Source organism: Epinephelus moara, chromosome 20, assembly GCF_006386435.1.
Source record: "Epinephelus moara isolate mb chromosome 20, YSFRI_EMoa_1.0, whole genome shotgun sequence".
Taxonomy (NCBI): domain Eukaryota; kingdom Metazoa; phylum Chordata; class Actinopteri; order Perciformes; family Serranidae; genus Epinephelus; species Epinephelus moara.
In genome coordinates, this window is record NC_065525.1 from 12,861,377 (window position 1) to 12,880,032 (window position 18,656).

Consider the following 18,656-nt stretch of genomic DNA (forward strand, 5'->3'; position numbering starts at 1 on the left):
TTAAACTGTGGTGCAGAGTGTGTTCTTTTTGTCAAGGGAAACGTCATGTTCCTATCATTTAATTCTTAGCTTCATTATCTTAAATTAAATATGAGAGAGAGAGAGAGAGAGAGAGAGAGAGAGGGAGAGAGGGAGGGGGGCAGATGAGAGGGAGGCGCATGACGTCAGAGGTCAGCTGACAGGTTTGTTTTGCTTGCTCGAGCTCGTCCTGATAAAAACACAGCCAGAGGAAGGAAGCAGCGACATCAAACCATCTCTCAACGAGTGTTCCTTATTTTGTATTTTACCAATAAGCTACCAGCACCGACAACAAGGATAGTTTTATACATCGTTTATAGCTTTTCTATTTTTGCTCCGACACAGCCGCTACCTCCGTTTTTATCCACTGCCAACTGGTTGACTTTGACGCAATATGCCTTCAGAAAAAACCTTCAAACAAAGAAGGACATTCGGTAGGTCTCTCCACAGCCTTCTTTAACATTTAACACACAACTCTCCTGCGTTATGTCTTTTAACTAATGTTGCATGTTTGTAGCTGTTGTCCTAATGTTTCTCTGGACTGTGTCAGAGTGAATTACATCGGTAATGGAGACAGGCCAGGTAGTTGTTAGTTATTATCCCGGTGGAGTATTAGCGTTCATCTTGTCTAGCTAGTTCAGCTTACAGTGTAAATGTATGTTCAACTCACAGGGGAGACACTAGACTTCAGTCTATAGCTAATTAGAAAAGCTAACCAGACACGGATGTCTGTGGTCGTGTCAACTTATCTAAAATAACACAGCAGACATATCCAGACAGTGATAATAATAGGCTAATGTTCTCACTCGTGTGCATACAGGTGTAAATATAGCAGAGAATAGGGCTATTTGCTGCAGGCCTGTCTCACCCCTATGTGTGTGTATGTGAGTGTGTGTGCGTGTGTGTGTTTGTTTGCATCAGAGCTGTGGGAGAAAAACAAAGTGGTGTCGAAACGCAGGGCAGAGAAAGAGAGCTGCAGGATTGGGGGATGGGACACTGTGGAGAGGAGGAGAGGAGTTTTAAAGGGGGGGACAGAATCAAATGGGACCTAAAAGTGCGGAGTTACATTTGGGTTCTTTTTGTGTGAAGGGTAGGCCACAGCCTCGATGCGGATTTTAGTTTCTGTTATGCTTCCGCAGCCGTCAGAGCTGAAGGCAAGGCCTGCAGTGGTTTTACAGACACATTGTTACAGAGTTTATCCAACAGCCTTTCTCTGACATTATACACTTTGTGGGGCTTTTTAGTAATTTACGTGAGAGGGTATAAAAAAATCCCTAAGTAGCTTACTTCAGTTAATTCTATGAAACTTAATAACTTAGGTGTGAAGTTGGCCACGGTTGGGTTTTCCTAGGTGTTACATATCTTTAAAGAACAAAGATGGGAACTGTGGCCCTCAGCCCTGGAAATATAATTCCCAGCGTGACTAAAAGTAACCGAGTTCCTGTCCGACGTCACGTTATTGGTCCAAATTTGCACAACAAGAGCACGTGAGGGCCAGGCAGCAAAGAGAAACATGTGTCACGTGCGTTGAACTCTGTTTGAGAACGTGCTGCTTTAAATTAATTTTCTTCTTTTACTGTAATACTGCGACAGACTTACACAGCTAACTGTTGGTCATGGCTGCTACATGACTATATATATATGTATATTTATGTAGGAGCAGACATGTTGTGTGTGGGCTATTAATAATTAGTGTTCACGTTTTTAATTCAACCTTGAGTCACTGCCTTGTGTTTTATCTGGGCCCACGTACGTCTGAGTAAATATACTTTTAATGCGTCACATTGTTCATAACATTGTTACTACAGACAACGTTGACACTCCATTTCAGAGCACGAAACAGTTCAAGTTGCATATTTGTATAATAGGTCATAAGATGACTCAGGAATCAGCAGGGAATCTTCTAGTCGGGCAGGGCCATACTGACTAACTCCCATATTATGACAGAACAGAAATACATGAAAAAAACCCAACAGGCTTTTAGACCGTCTGCTTCCCATTTTGTTTTGTTTTTTCCTCTTTTATTTGATTGGAAACTCATGAGTCAAAGGCTGTTTGTGGTCTGGTCAGGCCAAGAGAGACCAGTGACACACACACACACACACACACACACTAGCACATACAGAGCTTCCCTGTTCCTGGGCAGTGAGCTCATCCTGATTGAAATGTAATCATGGAACAATGTCCTACATTTCCTCAAGTTTACCATGAAAGTCGCAGCCTCAGAGGGAGATCAGCACTGGTCGGTTGATTGAATTAGATATCTTAACAGTGGGCGTACAAATTGTCTTCTGGGCAAACATTTATTGTGACATGTCACAAGACTGGATATCAGCAACTCAAAGCATCAACTGACTCTGGCGGCTGCCAGGGCTCAGTGTGCTGCCTTTGACAGCTTGGCACTAGAAAATCAGTGCCTAGTTTCATTTTTGCCATTTCTATCAGAGGTAGTTCAAAGTCCAGACACTGATGGAGTTGATCACAAGATGTTGAGGTATCATTCCGTTTTGATCATCATCACGCTGTTGTTAATGGTGTCAGTACAAAGTGCAGTAGGCCCAAGGTGTTATCTGTGGCCTTTATTTTGGCCCAGTTACAAATCACTTAAAATGGGGTTAAACCTCAGAAAGGAGGAGCCTGCTCTGCCACAGGTCATCAATGACTACATGATCCATCCAATCAGCAGCTGTGTTAGTCACCTGATCTTTTGAGTTATCCTTGTGGACGTACCACTTAGTGTTGAGAAGGTGCATCTTCAGCTGAGATTCTCATTGACCAAATGTGGGACCAATTCATTGTTTAGCAAGTCACAAGTCTTTGCACTCAAGTCCTAAGTCACCAAAGGCAAAGCAAGTCGAGTACCAAGTCCTAAACTTTGAGTTCAAAAATCACAAATTAATAGCATCAGTGTTAGTTAGTTCAGGAATTGAAGGGAAATAAATTGATTCGTGACACGCTTTTTAAATAACACAGTTTAATCTTTGCTGAAGTCAAAGTGAAGTGAGCCTCTGGTGTTAAAGTCCAAGTCAAATTGCACATTATTTTTGATTTTTGTTGAGTCGAGTGAGTCTAAAGTCATCAAATTTGTGACTCGAGTCTGACTTGAGTCCTTGTCTTGTGACTTGAGTCCACGCCTCTGTTAGAAACTAAGACAAAGAAAACATCCAGGCACACTTGAACATGATTTTAAATTCTGCAGCCTATACTGAGAGCAGTTAGTAAATATGTAATGTTAACATTGTATCAGGAGCTCAAGGAACACCCTTGATATAAATAAACCAAATCTCCATTTTGTAAATGTCACATTCTAACATCATTCTCAACATGCCTGTCTCTTTGTAAGGGATGCAAATTATACACACTTGTGAACACTCACTGGAGTATTAAAATAGGAAATGGAATCATATTTTTTGTATAATAATCTGCTAATCACTGTGGAACAATGTGGTTACATGAGTGGATTTTAGGAAAGCCCATTATGTTTTCACTAGAGCGCCTTAGTCCACTAAGCTGTCTGTTAAATAAATGTACCCAGATGTTTCTATGCTTGATATTCAGCTTGGAGAATGTAATCATATTATGATTTTTTATGAAAATGTTTCAAAGTATATCTGATAAGACATAGCATGAGACTAGTTACAGCTGATATTCTTTATTTAAGATCTCAGTAGAATGATATTATGATTCATAACACATCCAAAGCGGTTGAAGAAGCCGTTATAATAACAAACTACTGCTCCTCACGTGATCATTAGATACATTAATATCCAGAGGGGGATGTTAAAGACTGTATGCATGGGTAGGGTGGCTGTAAAGTTCCGGTAAAATCTGCTTGTGTGTGTGTGTGTGTGTGTGTTTTTAGATCTTTTTTTCTCTCTGTTCATGAGTTAGTATCTGTGTCTGCTTAGCCTCTGACCTCGTTTGTGTTTTATCAGTATTCTCCCGACCTGCTAATCTCTTTGTCTGGTTGTACATTTCCATTAACCTGAGTCTGTTTTTCTGTCCTGCAGAGCAGAGAGTAGAAGATGTCAGACTGATCCGAGAGCAGCACCCCAACAAGATACCAGTAAGTTCATATGCACCTGCAATAAGCACCAAAGCAGTGAAACCCACTGAGGCAACATTGTTCTCACAGCTCTTGAAGGGCAGAAATGTACGAGCATGATGTGCATAACAGCACGCAGGAAGACACGAGTAAAAGTGAAACAAATGCACTGCACCGGAAAGCGTTACCACATGTTTCCTGGTTACTCTGAAATGCATGTGAAAGGGTTTTTAATGTCATTTGTTGGCATCAGACACATTTCTGCATATTGGCTTTCTGCTTGTTGGCCTCTGGTTGGAGATTTTATTGCTGCACTTCTGGTCACTATTCTAAATTTTTTAAATGTATAATTTTTGTGATCAGGCTTTTTTCCACTTACAGTGACCACAGCGGTTGTTTCTAGTTTTTCCAATGAGAAGTGAGTGTGGCTGACTAATATGTCAGTTGCCCAGTGACTCCTAGCAACCACCTATAAACAAACACACACCTTTTGTTTCACCTGCGTGTCTTATCAATTTGAGATAGAGTATCACCACAGCTTTCCATCTGCTGCTCCATGTAAGGCCTCTTCTCATCTTAAAAGCACCCCAGTGTGTGTGAGTGTGTTTCCTGTGTACTCTCCTGGGGTTATAAACTGCCATGTCATGGTAAGTGTTGACACCAGAGGCAGATGCGCTGTGTCACTGTAATGCAACTCCATCCAGACGGCCACAGTGGAGCCTGCGGGGGGTGGGGGAGCAGAAGACAGTATGACAGATTGATTATAGCTCTCAGAGCAGGCCCTGCCTCACTGAACAATATACCTGCTTTCAAGCTAGAGGTCAGTGCACCTCTAAATTCTTGCTCAGTTCAGATCAGCCATTTAATTTATTTTGTATTCTTAATGTTATTTTTAAAAAGGAAAGCTAAAAGGTTACAAATTCAGTTTGGGCTAAAGAAAGACAAATGTATAACACAAAACCTGTGTTACAAACATGAGGTGTAGAGTTGATAGATGTGGGCATTTACCAGGCACCGGGTGTTTAGGAAAATGTGCTATTTAGTTGCATTATGGGAAATGTAGGATCCAGTGTTTCTGGAGTTTGACCCATGCTAGGGGCTTAAATCCAGGTCTTTCTGACTCTGCTGCTGCAATTTTGACTATTGTGTTTCTGCCTCTCGCAAGTTCACTGATTTCTGGAAGTGCAGCACTAAGTTGCCTGAGAGCATGCTAAAGGCAATGTTCCGACAGTAATCTCCACAAGCCATCCTCCTCTATTGATGTACATATTTAAGGTGGCATGAACACACACATTGATTGTTAAGATATTGGATGGCTCAGATAAGTTATTGAGAGTGTTTTTAATTGTATTAACTCCGGGGCAGGCAGAGGATGCTCTGTGGCAGCCAGCCTCAGCAGATTACTGTTACAGCTGATTCAAGTAATTTACACTGTCAGTGATGAAGTGGTCTGACAGTGCTGTTTTTAAAGGCTTTGGTTATAAGACATCTTAACGTGATTAAATGTCTCATAGCTAAAATAATCAGTCTGGGTTCAGTGAACATGGACTTAAGCTTCACAGTTATAATCCAGTGAGGCAGAGGGCTGTGTTCTTTTTCTTTTTCTTAATGATATCATCTGATATGTGTGACTTCATCCCCCTCTTATATCTCCCTGCTGGACTATCAGTGACTCTGGTCCCAGACCGGTTTAAACTGTCAGGGTATCAGGTCTAAAAACAGCACAAGAAATACTGCCCACATACTGTAGAACTACACGAGAATAGAAGGAGAGACGTCATTGATTGATTATGTGTGTGTGTGTCTCCTGTAGGTGATCATTGAGAGGTATAAAGGAGAAAAACAGCTCCCCATCCTGGACAAGACCAAGTTCCTGGTGCCAGACCACGTCAACATGAGTGAACTCATCAAGATTATCAGGTACACCTCCTCTCCTCTCCTCTCCTCTCCTCTCCTTTTCTTCCTTTTCCTCTCTTGTCATTGCCTCTCCTTTCCCATCCTTCCTTTTCCTGCCTGTCCTCTAATTTCCTCTCTTGTCCTCTTCTCTCTGTTCTTTCGCTCTCCTTTCCATTCCTTTTCCACTTTTGCCTCTGCCTTTCCTATCCCTTACTTTCTTTTATTTTCCTCATTTCCTCTGCTCGTCTTTTCTTCATTCATTTCCTCTCCTTTCCCATTCCCTCGTTTCCTTTCCTTCCCTTTCCTTTCATTTCCTTTTCTTTCCTTCCTATTCCCCTCTTGTCATTTCCTTTTCTTTCCTATCCCCTCCGTTATTTTCTCTTCCTCTCCTTTTTGTCTTCCTTCCTTGTCATCTTTGTAATTTCTTGTCATTTCCTGTATCCTATTTTCTTTTCCTTTCCTCTCCTTTACCATCCCCTTCTTTCTTTTCTTGTACTCTCTCTTTCTATCTTTCCTCTTCTCTCCTCCTCATTTTGCCATGTCTCTGTCTCTCCACCAGGAGGCGCCTCCAGCTAAACTCCAACCAGGCTTTCTTCCTGCTGGTCAACGGCCACAGCATGGTCTCTGTGTCGGCTGCCATCTCCGAGGTCTATGAACGGGAGCGGGACCAAGATGGCTTCCTCTACATGGTGTACGCCTCCCAGGAGACCTTTGGCGCCGCCACGACAGCCCAGTGAACAGACTTCCCTCCCTATTCCACCTGGCAGGCGATTGGACAGTTGTAGTTTCTAGCCCCCTCCATGTTTCTCGCCACACACACCTTTAGTCTCGACTGTAAGAACTAAAACACAAACTGCTAAATCTAAACACAGCGTACGATAAATTCCCAGGTGTCGATCTCTATATTCTGAGTGCAATGAGAGCGTAGACTGTTTGTGTCCCACCACACTCACCCAGTAGCATAAAGCCACAGGGGTTGTCCAGAAAAGCAGAGTTTAAGTAGAGAAATCCCCAAAATCTGACTATGACTCAGGCCAATGGAGTCTTTTAGTGTGTGTCTCTGCCTCGTTATTGTCCTCTCTGGTGAGTCATGTCCGCTGTCATGGCAACGTACCGCCTGTTGATGGCAGTTATTTTCAGTGTTGTGGTGTCTCCTCGGCTGTATGTATGTTAATGTATATATACATTTCAGGTAGTGATAATACATACAAGTGGTGAGGCTGCACCACTTCTCTATATATACATTAGCCAATGAACAAAGCCAACCTTAATTTTAAGGTTTATTTTAGAGGCAGGCACTATAGAGAGTTAAGGGGTTTCTGGGTTGTTTTTAATGGTGATTTTTTTTTAAATTGCAGTTTAAAGGTGAAACTTGGGGATTTGTTTTCTCGATACTTTTGGCAGATAAAAATGCAAAGTGAAGTAGAGAAGAGCCTTGTTAATGAATGCGTCTCTGCTGTGTGTCTCATCACATTCCCTCAGTGGTCCTTCTTTGGTGTTTTGATCCCTTCCCTGCCTTGTAGCCTAAAGCGTCTTCACTGTAACGAGGATATGTTGGGGAACTGCTTTTGCTCTTGAAATGGATGATTGTAGTTTGCAAAAAAAAAAAAAGCGCCTTGGTGTACAGATAATATTGACTCTACAGCTTTGAATATGAAAAGGGGTTCCAATGAGAGTGTAACCAAGTTGACTTTGGACACACTACAAGGAGCACGGTCTGATTGCATGTGTGAATGGAGGATGGTGTGTCTGTAGATGCTGATGAGGGGAGGGGGTGGCCGTTTTCCTTTTTTATCTCCTTTATCACTTGTATTTATAAAGGTGATGAAGGAGTGAAGGGAAGTCAGAAAAGAGGGTGAAACACAGGCAGGTTGATGAGCATCATGTCTGACTGTCCATCTGTGCTCTGCCTTTGACCTGCAGGGCTGATTTCCCAGAGCTGTCACTATTGTTCAGTTTCAGTTCACTGAAATTCAACAAGCACTTTCACTGTGGGGAACACACACCTGTCCAGTGGGTTTCTAAGGGCTGCACTCAAAAAGAAGAGAAAACATTTTGAATATCCTGTCTGTGCTGTGCTCCTCCTCCTCCTCCTCCTCCTCCTCCTCACCATCTTCTTAACAGATCGAGGTTTAGCTGCTTTTATATCGCAGTATTTTATCATTTTGGTTCTTTTTATTTTACGTGATTTTTATTTCATTGTACGACATGTCTTTACTCTTCGCTGTCTACAGTATGTGAAGTACAAAGGTGACTTATTTTCTGACTTGTGAAAGCCACTGTGTGTTTGTTACAGAGGGGTGGAGCGTTTGTTTCAGTGGTCTTCTCTGCCTGCCCCTCTGTTTCACACACACGTATCCACACACAGCAATATCACACAGCCTCCTCTTATGTATTTATGTTGGTATTTTGTAAACAATAAAAGAAGAAAAAAAAGCTCAGCTATGGGGTTCCTTTGTTTTGTCTAAATACTCAAAATGTTACAATAATCTGGCATCATAATGCACAACCTTATCACATGTTGTCAAATGTAGTCTACAGTGGCACCTCCTCAGCTATCACTTCTTACACACACATTTACACCCCAGAGGGCGAAAACTGAGTCACTGAACATGGAGCAGACAGATATCAGAGGCCTCTCATGCAGAAGGGAAGGCATGTTGAACATATACTGCCTGTGTGTGTTTTGTCAGAGGAAGGATGTCACAGCAGAGATATGTTTGTGTGTTATGAGGACAAATATGAAAAATGCTGTGACCTGATAGACAGTGTTGTTGTGGCTAGTGAGGTTTGTGTTTTTTTTTTTTCATTTCTAATTTGGCTCCTGGTTTAAATGAATGTTGTCTTGAGATGTTTGTTTTTTCACTGTTTATTTTGCATTACTTTTACAAAAATAAAAGGTACGCACTGTGCATAGGCATAGAGTTGGGAGGGGGGAGGGGGGGGGGCNGGGGGGGGGGGGGGGGGGGGGGGGGGGGGCACAGGAGACACACCCCCCCTCAATATTTAGAACATACAAATTCTAATCATTTCATTGTTGCGTCCAAGTGAACGTTTGTCTCAGATTTGAAGAACTTTCCTCAGGGTGTTCTTGAGATATCGCGTTCAGGAGATTGAGATGGATGCAAGGTCACATTGACCTTGACCTTTGACCTCCAAATTCTGATCAATGAGTCTAAGTAAATGTTTGTGCCAAATTTGAAAAAAAAAAATCCCTCAAGGTTTTCTTGAGATATTGCGTTCACAATAGTGAGACAGATGAGGCCACATTGACTTTTGACCTTTGGCCTACGACCACCAAAATCTAATCAGCTCATTGCTGAGTCCAAGTGGACGTTTGTGCCAAATTTGAAGAAATTCCCTCAAGGCCTTCTTGAGCTATTGCATTCATGAGTATGGGACGGAGAGATGGACAGCCCAAAAACATAAAGCCTCCGTCTATGGCTATTGCTGGCACGACACAAGATACAGCTAGTAGCACACACATGTCCAGGGGACACGGGGCATTTGTTTTTTGAAATGCTAATTTGCGTTTGTTTCGTCTATTTGTATGTTTTCTTAATTTTCTGTGTTGAGCTCTCAGGGCCACGACTGTAGGGCCGTAATCACTTATTTGACTTTGAGGGGGACCATTTTCATTTAATTTGTGACACAAACCTCCAGGTGGGTCTGAGGGGAATCCCCCAGATGAGAAATACTTCAAAACTTTACAGCTAAACAGGTCGTTACAGAGCATTTTTAAATAAAGATCTTCATCAAAGTTTGGATGACTGACGGCCATGTTAGGGAGCCACTATATATTTAAGGGCTGCAAAGGAAAAGTGCACATACAAACTTTTTTTATGACATACTATGACTTTATGATATACTATACCAAGATTTTTTATGACATTTTTATGACACACAACTCTGAAAATTTTATGACTTTTTTGTGTCATACTGAGTTTTTATGACATTTTTATGAAATCCTATACTATGACTTTTTATGACCTACTATACTTTGACAATTAAATGACATTTTTATGACTTATTATTTTTTGACTTTTTATGACATTTGTATGTTATACTATACTGAATTTGATGACATTTTTATTAAGTATTAAACTATGACTTTTTTATGAATTTTAATGACACTCATTCATTTTTATGACATTACTATGACATACTATACTAAGACTTTTAATGACATCTTTTAGAAACACTCTACTTTGACTTCTATTAAATATTATACTATGACTTTTTTATAATACACTGTAGGATGACATTTTTATGACATCCTAACACTTTCAAAAGGTGCCATAATAATACTCCAGTACTCCATACAATAATACAAAAGTAATAATAATGGCATTTGTAAAGATCAAGAAAACACAGCTGGAACCAGTGTAACAGTATTACAGAAAATGAGTTCTGAAACCATTTAAAATATTCAGAAATGATGATCAATTGTATTTTTGACAACATGTTCTTGCCTTTTTGAAATGCTCAGCCATTCTTTGAGGTCCTTTGTATTTCTCTTTTGAGGTGTTCCCATTTTATGGCTTTATGTACATTCCTTATGTATGGGTAAAAAAAAAAACAGAAACCCAAAAAACAACTACCGCTTTTTACCTTGTTAACTGGACAGCAAAAATGAAAGGCACATTTAAGGTCTTTCTGTTTTTTCAACACTAAAGATGTGTCCGTATTTTTTAGCATTCTGAAACATCTAATCATACATGTGTAAATATGGGTCTGTTCCACTCTCTGCCCTGTAATTTTCTGTGGATCAGAATGGTAGTTTTATCCACAACAAAATGAGACCTGTAATCTCAGTGTTGCTCCTCTGGCTAATTTTAACACAAATATTCCAGTCCACTGGTGAAGTGTACAGATTTAGATCAGACTATATAAACGGAACTATTATTGCATATATATTCATGCTGATATTGACAACATCTAATGACAAGTGTAGATCTGTACCAAACATACCCAGAGAAGTGGAGGGGGGTTGTTGCTATCCAAGCCTTATATGCTAAAAAATAATTATTTGCATTATACAAAGATTTGCTTATTATATGTTGATGGATATATGTGAAAAGTTCACACATTTAAAACTAATGAAAGACAGAATCTGAAAATATTTTATTACTCAAACATGTTTGTCCCTTGAAGTTCAGGTAAAACAAGTATTTAAACACAAAAAGTAATGTAAAAAATGTGCACACAAATACTTCAAAAGCAGATTTGAACATGCATGCTGGAGCATCTGTTAACCAGGCACTGTTGAGATTCTTACAGCTTCAGACTCCATTTAACAAAACTGCGACTAAACAGTTACACAAAACCTACAAAAGTGTAACCATATAACAAAAGAAAAAAAAAACTCAAAAGAAGGCACTCTTTGGTATGATGTAAGAAGGCCATTTATCTTGTAGTGTGCAACCATTGAAAAAAATGTATGAAGTGTTCTAATGTGGCCATGTTCATAAAAACAGTTGCATTGTTGGAGAACTTAAAATGAGCACAGAGCTGAACAATCGACGACTGGCTTATTTCTAGACATTTACATAACAATACAAAGGCACATTGTTGACTTATTTTAAACAACAGACAGAAGTTGTTCTACATACTGAATGTTCAGTATTCACTATTTTAAATAAACATCCCACGTCCCGTTGCCGTGCCCTCCAGGGACACAGATAGAGTTTCATCTGAAGGACCAGCTGTCCTCGTGTCTGTAAAACTCTGGGTCCTGCCCAGCAACTCACTCACAGCCACAGACTTCAATGCACTGTATAAACACTTTTTAACCTACTGAGCCTCTTTCCCGTTTCAACAGTCCTGAATTGTCTCTTGCATAAAGACTGCACAAAGAGAGTCAGCTCCACCTCACCTGGAGTGACAACAAGTTCAGGATAAACGTCCAGGCTGCTCAACATTCATTCACTTACATCAAAAAAATAAAACATCAAACTGAAATGAAAACAACTGGCACATTTGAAATGTCCAACACTGATGTGAACTGAAGACACAAAGACAGTCTGTACTGACAAAGAAAAAGTTTTTGAAGTGTTTGAAAATATTAAGTGTGCACTGTGATTGTCCTGGTAGAGAGGGACAGTGTTTGGCACTGGAGGCAATTGCTCTCAGGTTGGCTCAGAGGTAGAGAGGCTGCAGATCACCCAAAGGTGATGGGTTCAGCCCCAGGAGGCACTGCTGAACAGGTCTCATGGACATAAGGTGGCCGGTGCAGTGATCCATCAGCTGCTGAATTCCAGTTTCCAAGTGTGACCTGTCCTCACACTTCAACAATGACAGTTATGCTGTGTACCAACACAGGGGCTAGATACTGCATTTCCATATTTCTTCACCCAGTACGTACTTCCTGACCCACAGCCATCATATGGTGGACTGAAACTTGTACTGTAATCCTCGGTACCATGGAGCCTGTTTTTTCTCACGTGTCTCTACGCTTCATCAGCCTTTTAATGCCACACCATGGTCATTATCTCCAATAACTTGACATGGAAGCGCCTGAACGCATCATCAGTTTTGGTCTCAGTGGGGGTTAGACCATTTGATCAGGGGTGGAGCAGCAGGTTGCATTGGATACACCTTCTTCAGCTGATTCCTTCAGGGGGGTCCAGCCCTTATATCAGGGCTGCTCAGTTCCTTTAAAAGGTGCACTGTGGAGTTTTCTTGTAAACAAGCAAGAGTTGTTTACATGAAGTGTTTCTCATCATAATGCACTGTGTGTATCACTGACCTTTAACAAACACACTGAGTGCATTTCCATCCATGTAAAACATTTACAAAGCTGGTTTAAATCCTGCACTGTTTACATCCATGTTTACCACGGACCCGCTCATCAAAACCTGACTCCATAGTGCTACAAGTGGTATAAAAACACATCAGGAGACATTTAAAGGGGACTTATTATGCTTTTACGGATTTTGTGTCTCATATATCGTAAAACTTCAATTAATAGCCTGGGCTACTATTTACTTTGGGTCTATATTTGAGACAGGCCTTTCATTCCTTTCACACAAAACTGTTGCTCAGCAAAGATGGGAAATACAGTCGCACTGTTTATCTAAACCAATGTGAATATTACGTGTTTAAAAATTAGGCTTCAGATAATATATCAGTCATGATTCAATTATTTGATGTAGCTCCGGCAGACAGCGCATCAGAGAGGGAGTGTTACAGCACTCGGCATACCAACACAACTTGGATTCATTTTTATGAAAAACCCTTTTGATTCCTTTGATCTGTGGACGCTTACGAACTAAAGAAATATGAATAACTTACTCGGGTAATCGAGGGATGGACACTTAATTTGAGGTAGCCAAGAACTCGGTTTTATATATCCAAAGAACTTCTATTTAAAAAAGAACAGTTTGGCAACCAGACAGGTGTCTAATTGTTTATTTACTACTCTGTTTCCTACAGTTTTTCCATGTCAGGGGCTCCTACTGTATGTCACAGGGCTCATTTATGCTTAAGGTTAGATACATACAGAACGAACGGTTGCGGTGTTATTCAATGCCTCCAGTCCACCGCTGTTTACAACGCTGCCTCTGTTAAAAGGTATTTTATTATGCCTTGAAACTTTTGACTCTGCCCTCTAGTGCCATCTATTGGCTACATATACATATACATATACATACCATCATAAAGGACTCATGGAAGTATGTGGGCTGTGAAGTTTATGTTTGAAACTGACGTATCTATTTTCGTACACAAAGGGAGTATAAATGAGCCCTTCCGTATATGGTCATCTGCTTTAGGTACGCTACTGCAAGTGTTTACATTACATACCTACACTGCTACATGTAGCTACATGCTAACGTCAGGGATAAGTTAAACGTAATCTTGGGTGCTGATTTTGTAAATTTAAAACTTGAATCATATTCCAGCTGGAACATGTCTGGTTGTGTCTGAGGGCTTTAATCGGTGCTTTTAATAGTAATAAGAGCTGCTATTCTCTGTTACAGTCAATCTACAGCTGCAATGATGGTGCAGAGATGCCAAAATGTGGAAGACCCAGAAACACTGACCAATCAGAGCAGACTGGGCTTTTTTTGGTAGAATGGCTTTAAGATACAAATGCTAAAACCTAGCCTTCTCTCAAACAAAGGGTGAATACAGGTGTTGCAGCACAGACAGCGTGAGGAAAATCAATTTTTTTGACCATTAAAACAAGTAAACATATTCAAATAGAAACCTTAAATACAGGTATGAAGCTGCAAATGAGCATAATAGGTCCCCTTTAAAGTGACTCATTTATCCTTGGACTCTTTTTGTCCCCTTTTGCTCCTTACAAGGATGATGAGCGAGAAAATGATGCATGTAGTGTGTTCGCACTGGACACGTGATAAGATGACGTATACTTATAGCAGTTGATATGCATACTAAAAACAACTTTCTTCCCACAATGCATTGCAAAGAGGACGTATAGGGACTGCTCACAGCTGGAAAAAAAAAAAAAAAAAAAAGGTTGGTATTTAACTTTTCTTTGTGAACTTTAATTGGCAGTTCTGAAGTCAGATCTTGATTGCCTTTACCCAGCACATGTATTGTGTAATTTCCTGTCGGTATAAAACAAAAATGTTTGTTGATTTCTAGCTGCAAAAACAGTGTAATATTAACATGACTACGTAGTATATGCTGTGTATAATAGGTAGCAGTGAGCCAAACATGATCATGAGACATACTGTACAGAAGAACTGCTTTTTAAAGTATCAAAGTTTTGAATAGTAGAAATTTTTCTGAAGATAACACTGGTGCTTTGCATTTATCCAAGGTATATCACAATAAGGGGATGATTCCAGACACGTAAAAGCACTTGACTGAGAGCCCAGAAAGTTAGTAGGGTACCCGAGTGCTGTGTGTTTGGTTTGTGAACCATCTAGAAGACTATAAATGCTGAGTCACAGATTTTGAGGCTCTTTGGGCAGGAAACATAGGTAACATGACAGACAGAGTTCCAGCTTCATCTCTAAAAAGGAGGAAGGCAGAGCTTACTGAAACTCCAGCTCTCCTTGTGACTTGTGTTTGCGGAGAATTGAGGAAGGATGAAAGCAAACCTGACGACACGGACTGTGACAACTGCTTCTCTCTTCTCCTCCTCTCACCAACCCGTTTCTTTTCCGTCCTCCTCTCATTCCTTTGTAAGACGCTGTAAGAGAGTTACAGAAGATACAGCGGGTCTGTGCTTTTAGATCAGCAGTCTTCGAACAGACTTGCGTTGCCTCATTGTACCCAGAGGGAGGCCGTCTGTGTCTGCTGCCCGCTGGCTTCAGCAGGAATATGAGGTACAGATGTGTCAGGAGTATGACGGGTCAAATCCACCAGTGTTCTTCCTGGTTAGTCCCCTGAGTCCTTACTGTCAGAGTGAGGAGTGTACTTCAGGCGAAATGTCCCTGTGAAACACAACAGAGAAACACAGTTGATGTGCTGAAGCTTGGCAATGCCCAAACAGTACAAGCTTGAGCCAAAGGTAAACAGACCCTTCTCATGTGTTGATGGATATATTATAGGTTGTACCACGTATGCCAGTTTTCCACCAAAGTAGCTCTGGTTCTTGAACTGGTTCCTTTCAGGGTTTTTGGAACCGTGGTGCTATCTGTCAAACAAGCCTGTGTATTCACTAGTTTTCAGCGAAACCATTGTCATGTGTCATCAACGGAGAGCATTGCACAGCGCCTAATGGAAGTAAACAGTAGTAGCAAGATGGCACATCACACCGACTATCTGTGAGTTGTTATTAGTTACAGATATTTGTTTTTTCCAGTAAACAAGCACAGACAAACTATTAATGATAAAAAGATGTAGAAGACTAATACATGCAGGACTCCATCCTCTCTTCTCGTACTTAAGAATATGACATGCCCACTGATGTCACACTTCACACTTCAGATTAAGGAAAATGTTTTTTTGGTTCCAGCTGTGAACCTGCTTTTGGGTTCCAAATCAATTTTTTTTGGTGGAAATGCTCCAAACAGTTAAAATAAAGTGCACAAACCACAATGGAATCTAATCTGTGTTGTTGGAAAAGGGGTGAGAGAAACAAGATGAGCATTTTGTTTTGGTATTTATATTTACTGTAAAGCCACGTGTCCACCAAAACTTTTTTTCCCCGAAACACCGAACTGACAGCTCTTTGTAGGCTCAGTGTTTTCTCAGCTTAGACACTTTGGTTGCATCTGGTTGCTATGATACAGAATATCAGTAAAATCTGTGTGGAGGTTCATGTTAATATAAATACAGTATATTAAGAGATTTCTCCTCCATTGCTGGTGTTGTTCAGTATTTGTACATGTAAGATGTACAGTTGGTCTTTGTGGTATTTGTCCCTCCTCCACTGTGACTGGACGGCTCGGTAAAAAGTGACTCTGACGAGCGCAGAGGTTTATCCAAAGTTAAACATTTTTCAACTCTTAGCAGGACTTCCAAGATGGCGCCAGTATGTTTGGCAGGCCGTCGGTCGCGTCTACTCAGTTTATTGTTTGTTATTGCTCTGTTCATATGTGTCTGCTGCTGGGATGTCTCGGCTCTATTTGCTTATGATCGCCAAGCTCTTCTCAACATTCGAGTCTCTGACGCGTCGCTAATGCTGCTAAAGCATGAATTGGGAGACCCGACTGCAAGCCTCCCTCCTTTGCTGGCAGATATTCCACCTTACCTGCGCCGCTCACCTTGCGCCCCTCCCCGCAAAAAACGTCGGAGAAGACGGGGTAAGCGCGGTGGTGTATTGGTGAAAGTCAAGGCCTATCTGTCGCTGTCCTGTGTGGCTGATCCTCGCCTCCTTCGTGGTGGATTTTGCTACTCTTCTGCTGTCAGACGCTCAATACAGCTCAGAAGACCGTGGTTACGGATTGTCATTCCCAGCCCTCCTGCTGCTGCTGTTCCTGGCCTGACGATACCGCCTGGCACGCCGATGGATGCTGCTCCTGCTACTTCGCCATTGAGCTCTGCTTCTGCAGGCCGGACGACAACGCCGGTTCCGCTCGCTGTCTCCCATGGATCGTTGGCGGCCCCTGCCCAGTGTGGCCTGATGTCGGTGTCTCTTCCTAGGCAGCTGCGTGTGCCCAGAGGCGGCGTTGTCCACACAAACCTTCGCCCGCTAAGACGTGCCTCGACCAGCATGACTCCTAACGTTACCTTGAGGATGGCCTTGATCAATGCTAGATCCCTAGCAAACAAGACCTTCTTGCTGAATGACTTTTTCACCTCCCGTAAGTTGGATTTTATGTTCGTGACGGAAACCTGGCTGCATACTGGTGAGTCCACACCGTTTTCAGAACTTCTCCCTCCTGACTGTACATTTCTCAGCTCCCCTCGGACCACCGGCAAGGGTGGAGGGCTAGCCTGTGTTTTCAAATCCAGCTTTCACTGTCAGCAGATACCATCTGTCACTTACTCCAGCTTTGAGCTGCAGCTTTTTAAACTGAATTCCTCTCCTCCCTTGCTGTGTGCGGTGGTATATCGTCCACCCAAATACAATAAGAATTTTATTCAGGATTTTGAAAAATTTCTGTCTGGAATTATGGTGGATTTTGATCACTTCTTAATTTCCGGTGACCTGAACGTTCACGTGTGCTGCGAAACCAGTTCTCTGGTCAAAGACTTCTTGTCACTGATCGACTCCTTTAATCTCACACAGTGGGTCTCTGGCCCGACGCATGATAAGGGGCATACACTTGACCTAGTGCTGTCTCATGGTTTGTGTATCTGTGTCAGTGAAATTTGTAATAGTGCTTGTATTTCTGATCACTTTCCTGTTATATTTTCTGCTACTGTCCCCTACTCTGTTGTCGCTGCTCGTCCACCTGCACACTGTTTTCATGCTACAAATTCCAGCACTACGTTGCAATTTTCTACAGCTTTTAATGGTTATATGCATTCTACTGTGGAGGGGTATGGTGCCCTTAGTGCTGAAGAGCTTGTTGCTCTTTTTAACTCCACATGCACTAGCATCTTGGATGCCATCGCTCCCTTAAGCATCAAACGCCCTAAGGCAATTTCTGAACCATGGATAAATGACTCTATACGTGCTATCAGACGCTCTTGTAGGCGTGCTGAGAGAAGGTGGAAGAAGGACAAGTTGCATGTCTCCGTTGGGATTCTACGGGAGTGCTTATCGGAGTATCAGAAAGCGGTGAAAGCTGCTAAAACCGCTTACATCTCGCACCTTGTCTCAAACAACATTGATAAACCAAAGGTTCTGTTTAATGTTTTAGATTCTCTTGTTAACCCACGTAATACTGCTCCCATTGTTCCAACTCCTGCTCTCTGTAATGATTTCCTCGACTTTTTTGTCGAGAAAATCTCCGCTCTTCATTCTGTACTTTGTCTTGCTGAGCCTGATCCTTCTGACCCTCCCATGTGCCCAGCTGTTTTTGACCAGTTTGAGCCTATATCACTGTCAGATATAGTTCATGGGATGCGGCCCACAAACTGCCTCTCAGACAGTATTCCCTCGCACCTTTTTAAAGAGGTTTTTGATTCAGTTAGATCTTTTATTCTTGTTCTGATTCATAACTGTTTTAGTTCAGGGTGTTTTCCTGCCCCTTTTAAACATGCTATAGTGCAGCCACTCATTAAAAAGCCCAGCCTGGACCCCTCTGTTCTCTCCAATTTCAGGCCCATCTCCAAATTACCCTTCCTGTCCAAAGTGTTAGAGAAAGTAATTGCTGTACAGTTGCAATTA

The 18,656-nt window shown here is 41.6% G+C and overlaps 2 protein-coding genes across 2 annotated transcripts in view; one reads left to right on the plus strand and one right to left on the minus strand.

Annotated features, from left to right (window-relative positions):
• The first annotated feature begins 191 nt into the window (after positions 1-191).
• map1lc3b (microtubule-associated protein 1 light chain 3 beta) lies at positions 192-8,400 on the plus strand. The gene is made up of 4 exons (XM_050073048.1): positions 192-452; positions 4,029-4,084; positions 5,877-5,983; positions 6,519-8,400. The coding sequence occupies exons 1-4, from the start codon at positions 413-415 to the stop codon at positions 6,694-6,696; spliced, it is 381 nt and encodes a 126-aa protein (XP_049929005.1). The 5' UTR covers positions 192-412; the 3' UTR covers positions 6,697-8,400.
• Positions 8,401-10,065: 1,665 nt separating this feature from the next.
• The window catches only part of zcchc14 (zinc finger, CCHC domain containing 14), a 48,820-nt gene continuing 40,229 nt past the window's right edge, over positions 10,066-18,656 (minus strand). Inside the window, exon 14 of the mRNA XM_050074003.1 lies at positions 10,066-15,366. Within this exon, the coding sequence (XP_049929960.1) occupies positions 15,311-15,366 (56 nt within the window). The 3' untranslated portion in view covers positions 10,066-15,310. The remainder of the gene's footprint in view (positions 15,367-18,656) is intronic.

Excerpts from the sequence above, each read along its gene's own strand:
- map1lc3b (XM_050073048.1), top strand. The coding sequence starts at position 413 with ATGCCTTCAGAAAAAACCTTCAAACAAAGAAGGACATTCG. Across the intron at positions 453-4,028 it reads CAAACAAAGAAGGACATTCG|AGCAGAGAGTAGAAGATGTC; the intron begins GTAGGTCTCTCC and ends TCTGTCCTGCAG. Across the intron at positions 5,984-6,518 it reads GAACTCATCAAGATTATCAG|GAGGCGCCTCCAGCTAAACT; the intron begins GTACACCTCCTC and ends TCTCTCCACCAG.